The following is a 5603-nucleotide window of genomic DNA, read 5'->3' as shown; positions in this document are numbered from 1 at the left end:
CAAACGCACGTGATATAAATACGCTCTTTTTAAATAAATACATTCAGAGTTTCATCATGCATGCGTTCAGGATCTGGCGTTTGCTGTGTGTGCTCGGCTTCATGAGTGCATCTTTGTGTGTGAATGAAGCTGATTATGAAGGAAACTACGCAGATAACTATGACAACGAGATCTCTCCAGACCAACAGGAGGGTGAGTTTTATTTATTTGTCCTTTTGTCACTTTTGTTCCCTGCTTGTTTGAACAGATGGCTCATTGTGAAAAATTTGTCCTCACCTGCATGATTATATAAAGCTAATATTTTTATATGCTTTGATTAAGAATTTATTAGACACTTTGATTTATATATTTTGGAAAGTAAGTAAAGGTGTCACGCAAGGCTCTGTTCTTGGTCCTTCTTTATTCACTATGTGAACAGTCAACATCATAATGTACGTTTTTATGCAGACAATAACATCTTAAGCTAGGAGGGAGTGGCATTGTACATTATATTAAGAGCCTGCACTGTAAAACCTGTCTTTGCTCACTCTGATCACATCAAAATAGGGTAAATATGATGTCAGGTCATTTTACTTCAGCTGCAACACATGTTGAAAGCTAGCTAGGGAAAACAGGTTTTAAATGCTACTTGGAATAATGGAATAAGTAATAAAAAAGGTTTTGATTTAAAATAGCATCTTTCTAAGATTAAAACATACTCAAGTATATTATCTAAATGTAACATGCAATTGTTTTCTTTAACCACTGTACTGTATATGTAAGTTGCACTTTGTAGTGAATTTTATTATTTAGGCTGATAAGATAACCCTGGGTTTACAGTGTAACTTTGTTGTATGAATCAGGTACCCTTTAAATACATACTATTTCCTACTGGTGTTCAAACGTAGGTACTGTGGAAGAAATCTGTGCAATGGGGAGCAAAGGAGTAACAGTTTAGCGCCTAAAGCCCCAAAAAGTGATTTTTTTTTTCCATTTTTAATCTTGTGCGCACAAGATAACTTTTGTCTACATAGGCCTTATAGATTAAATCCAATATGAACAAATGTGTTGCCTCTTGCACATACCTACAAATCCCCTTAAAGTCCCAAAAGGTTATATTTTTTTATTTTGTGCATGCAAGATATTATTTGTGGGAGCAAATTATGACTTTGTTGGTACAAGTAAAATAAATTGTTCCCACAAGATAATGACTTGTGTGCAAAAAAAATCACCTTTTGGGACTTTAGGGGCTCCTTAGTAATAAGCAAAAGGCAAACACATTTGTTTTTATTGCACTTCATGTAAGGAACAGTACCTTTATGTAGTCAATCAAAACAAAAAAAAACAAGCTGGCAGGCTACATCACCTTTACACTGGGCTAGCATTTAACCCACAAAGTCCACTATCAGTAAGTTGTCCCTCATTATTCCAAGACTTTCACCCCTTTTCTTTCTTCTTCTTCAAGCTCTCTACCCCAAAGCTACTTCTCTGTAATCCAGCATTGGTGAGCATCCCTGTTATCATGTTTGGAAACATTCGCCATAAATTTGATATGTTATTTCATCTTGGATTTAAAAGATTTCCCCAAAGTCATTTTCATTACTTTACTGTTCCCTGGCAGGGTTGGTTGCATGCCATAATTATGAAGTACGTTTCTTCTTAAGATGTGCAATTGTTACTCCCTTGTTCCTCATAATCTTGTTTTCTTTCACTGAACCTTCATTTAAATCCCTGTCCCTGATAATTATTTTATTACTACGTTTATAATACAATTAGGTGTAATGCACTGTATTGGGAGGAAAAAAGGGACTAATGCACTGTGCTACAATGTTTTCTCAAACCAATCAAATCAATGTTAACATTTAGTTCTGTTTTTTATGTTAATAACTTTTCATCTACAGCTGGGAGTCCAACCACACCATGCCAGGCTGCTGAATTTTCTCGCTGGGACAAGCTTTTCATTGCTCTGGAGGACTCCCACATGAGGCAGAACATGCTGCTGGAGTCTCTGGAGCAGTGCTGTGGAGGAATGGTCTCTCTCAGGACACAGGTGGACACGCTGACTAAGGGGACATGCCAGCAGTGTCTACCCAGCCTGGAGTCGGCATGCAGGGCGCAATCAGAGCAGGCGACTGTCAGGCTGCAAAAAGGTTTGCTGGAGCTGCGTCAGGAGGAGGCAGACAGGGCGAGGAGGTTCAACGCAACCTTGCACCAGCTTCTGCACAGTAGCCATGAGGGGAATATCCGGCTGAAACGGTTGGAGGAAGGTGGAGGTCACAGAGTGGTGTCAGCAGGAGCAGCAGACAGCGGGATGGGGCCCCATGCAACACCAAGACCTGGAGGTTTAGGGACACCATTTAGCCATGGGATGAAGCCATTCACATCCGGCCTGAAGGAGCAGGAGGTGACTTCACCGATGGACATGGCCACGATGGAAAGGGCCCTGGTTACCATAGCAACAGAGCTGCAGAAGGTTTACCTGCAGCTGAGCAGAGTGATCGAGCAGGCAGGCACAGGCACAATGAGGAAGGGCAGAGGAGACACATGAATTGCCCAGAGGGGAAAAATAATAAAAGATTGACTGGGTACACTCCAGTGATAATGATTTTGCACATACTCTGTTTGTAATACTGTTTTTTTTATGTTAGCTTGTTTTTGTCTGGAAACAATGAATTTAAACGAACCATAAATGTTGTGGGTTTACTATAATGAATAAACACAAATTAAACAACCTAATCAGCCTCATGGAAAGATTTCCTCCCACCACCCACACAGTAATCAGCTCATTTCTATATTCATGCACATGGCCACACTCTCATTTGTCTGAGTCAGTGTGTGTGTGTTTTATCCTCTGCTGTACGTGCCAGAGTTTACACCACTGCCTTGCTATTTGTGTAGTTGTGGTGGTGTCTGCAGATACCAACAACCGCAGGGAAGTGTGTCAGAGGTTTTGGATCATGTACAATTCTGGGCAGGTCTCTCCCACTCATTAGCTGCTTTAAGAGTGTCTGAATGCAAAGAGGCCACGACTTACGATGCTCAGGGTGTTTATGATTTATAAAACCCTGCCAGGGCTAATACACTGACGCCCTTTCCTCCTGCAGTCACACACACACACACACACACACACACACACATTCATTTATTGTTTTTAAACCACACAGTGGTTTGTGTTGACTGGTACTTTCCATATATTTCACAGTTTCTGTATGATGGTCTTAGGGGAGTTTTGGGAGTCTTCATAGAGATAGAGAAGACTTTGGGCAAATGAGAAAGTAGCAACAGAAACAGATAAAGAAAGATAATAACTGAGGAGGAGGTGACATCAGTGATGGAAGAAGTATTCAGGTCCTTAATTTAAATAAAAGTGTAACACCACAATGTCAAAATTCTCCCAAGTATTATCAGCAAGCTGGCGTGAAAAGCGAAAATACTCATTATGCTGCAGAAAGGCCCCAGTCAGTGACATATTAAAGTTTATTGTTTCATCATATGAATTAACTTAGCAGTGTGTGTGTGTGCGCGCGTGTGTGTGTGTGTGTGTGTGTGTGTAATTCAATCTATAAAAAAATCATTTATTAACTGGTCATAGGTTTTGTATGTAAATTCTGCAGCATCACTTGAGATATGTGAACAACTTGTAATTAAAGTAACATAATCCACAGACCTTGTTCCAACATTTTCATGTAGGAACTATTTTCTCTCACCCATACTACACCCACCATCTGTATCCCCATGTAGAGGGGAGCGTTCATCAACTCATGGACAAGAGACAGTGTAAAATGTTAATGACTTCCTCCACTGCTGAGCTGTAACATTAGCTAGCTCAGTGGTTCTAGGTGATTTAGCAGTAGATGCACAGTTCCTTCTGCGTGGTGATGCAGTTGGTGGGTGTAGTTCTGTAGAAATAAAATTGTTCCTACATAAACTGCTCATAAGGTCTTTGGATTATCTTGAGTAATTTGGTCATGATTTCTTGAAAGAGAAATTGCTGTTGATCTTTTTAAGTGTAGTTTTTGGTGCTTTGAGCACCACAAGCTGAGTCCCTTCTAGTTCAATTATATTGGAGAGATGGCAGACGTTTCTACAGCCGATATATTTACAACACTAAACAACTCGCACTAAAAAAAACTGCACAACGGGTAAGAGTAATAATATGTAGTTTTGATTCTGGGGTGAACTGTCCCAGTCCAGGTAAAGTGAATTCAGAGATTTCAAAACACATTCTAAATGTTGGAAACTGATTGTTGAAAACAAAGACAAAGACTCTTTACTATATAGTACAGACTTGTTAGATGGTTGACTGTTTTTCACCATTTTCCTGTTTTAAGATGTTTTTGGCGGGCCTAAAACCATAGCTCGATGATGCGATGGAGCTACACTCAGCATAAACCCACCTCTGACAATGTAGCAGTATAAAATCGAGAGGCATCATTAGCACATGATGCTTCTCGTCTCATGATTTTGAGACCTTCTTTTACATACTTTTCTTTTACATACTATACGCGATTTTTTTGGTCATTCAAATTTGGTCACGTGTTTAATAACACATCTTTCTCCAATGTGACAAACTCACATTTTAATTATCACTTCACCCAGACTTTAAGCTTGTGTTTTTCTAAGTCAACATAGTTAAATTCCAGCAGTTGGCAAATTATAGCACCAAATAACATTTGAACCACGTGTGAGTTTAATTATGCCAGCCCACTGACATCAGTAATTTCACTTAATGAAAGGCTTACAACCATGACATGAATGTATGCTTGTGCCCATGCCTGTGTATGCGTGTGAGCCTGCACCTCTACTTGTAAAACTGCAGTTGGGTGGAGAACTGCAAGATGCGAGATCTAAAGGTTTCTGGCCTTTTCCTTAAATGTCACAGCTAACGAGATGCAGGATAATAGTTCTATCTCTTGTCAAAGCTTCCTACCACACATTTCACCATGGTTTCCAGCATGCACGCAAACATGTGCATACACACTCTGCTCGGCACTTGTTTTTATTAAATGCCTCCATCTGTGCAGTGTGAGGGGGGATTTTAGTGAATGGAAGCTTTTTCATGTCATCTCACGTTCGTCCCTTTTTAACACAGAGAGAAAGAGACAAAGGGAAAAAGGGAATGCAGGAGACTAATGACGGGGAAAACAGAGGAGGAGAGACCCGGAAAATAAAAGTGACAGTGTTTATGTGTCTGACAGGTAGTTATTAGATGTAATGACTGCTCCGTACATTTTGAACAGTGTTTTTATCAGCCAGCTGGCCAAACATGGCACAATACCCATCAGCCTCGCTCTCTGCCCGGCTTCTTTGTCTTCCATCTCCGTTTCGTCATTTGCCATCACTCGTCCTTTCTCTCCTGCTTCTTATCTGTATGCCAATCCCATCATCTTCTCTCTCTCTGCCCCATTTATCTCCCTCTGAATGTGTGTCTCACTCCTCTCTCTTACTTCCCGTCTCCTGCTCTTTCTTTCTCGCCAGCAGCCGAATAGATGGCATCAATCCTTGGCCAATGCTCAGCTGGCTGCTTAAAGTGACTGACATGACACTCTTGTGAAATGTAGCCAATATACACTCACACACACACTCTTGAGGAGGTGATTACAAGTGGCTTCAGGAATGCGTTG

At 40.5% G+C, this 5603-nt stretch overlaps 1 protein-coding gene across 1 annotated transcript; it reads left to right on the top strand.

Annotated features, from left to right (window-relative positions):
• On the top strand, positions 1-2678 carry LOC121954156 (pentraxin-related protein PTX3-like). Its single transcript, XM_042501503.1, has 2 exons — positions 1-192; positions 1881-2678. The coding sequence occupies exons 1-2, from the start codon at positions 57-59 to the stop codon at positions 2525-2527; spliced, it is 783 nt and encodes a 260-aa protein (XP_042357437.1). The 5' UTR covers positions 1-56; the 3' UTR covers positions 2528-2678.
• The last annotated feature ends 2925 nt before the right edge of the window (positions 2679-5603 follow it).

Source organism: Plectropomus leopardus, chromosome 14 (assembly GCF_008729295.1).
Source record: "Plectropomus leopardus isolate mb chromosome 14, YSFRI_Pleo_2.0, whole genome shotgun sequence".
Classification (NCBI taxonomy): domain Eukaryota; kingdom Metazoa; phylum Chordata; class Actinopteri; order Perciformes; family Serranidae; genus Plectropomus; species Plectropomus leopardus.
This window is presented reverse-complemented; position numbering and strand designations above follow the sequence as displayed.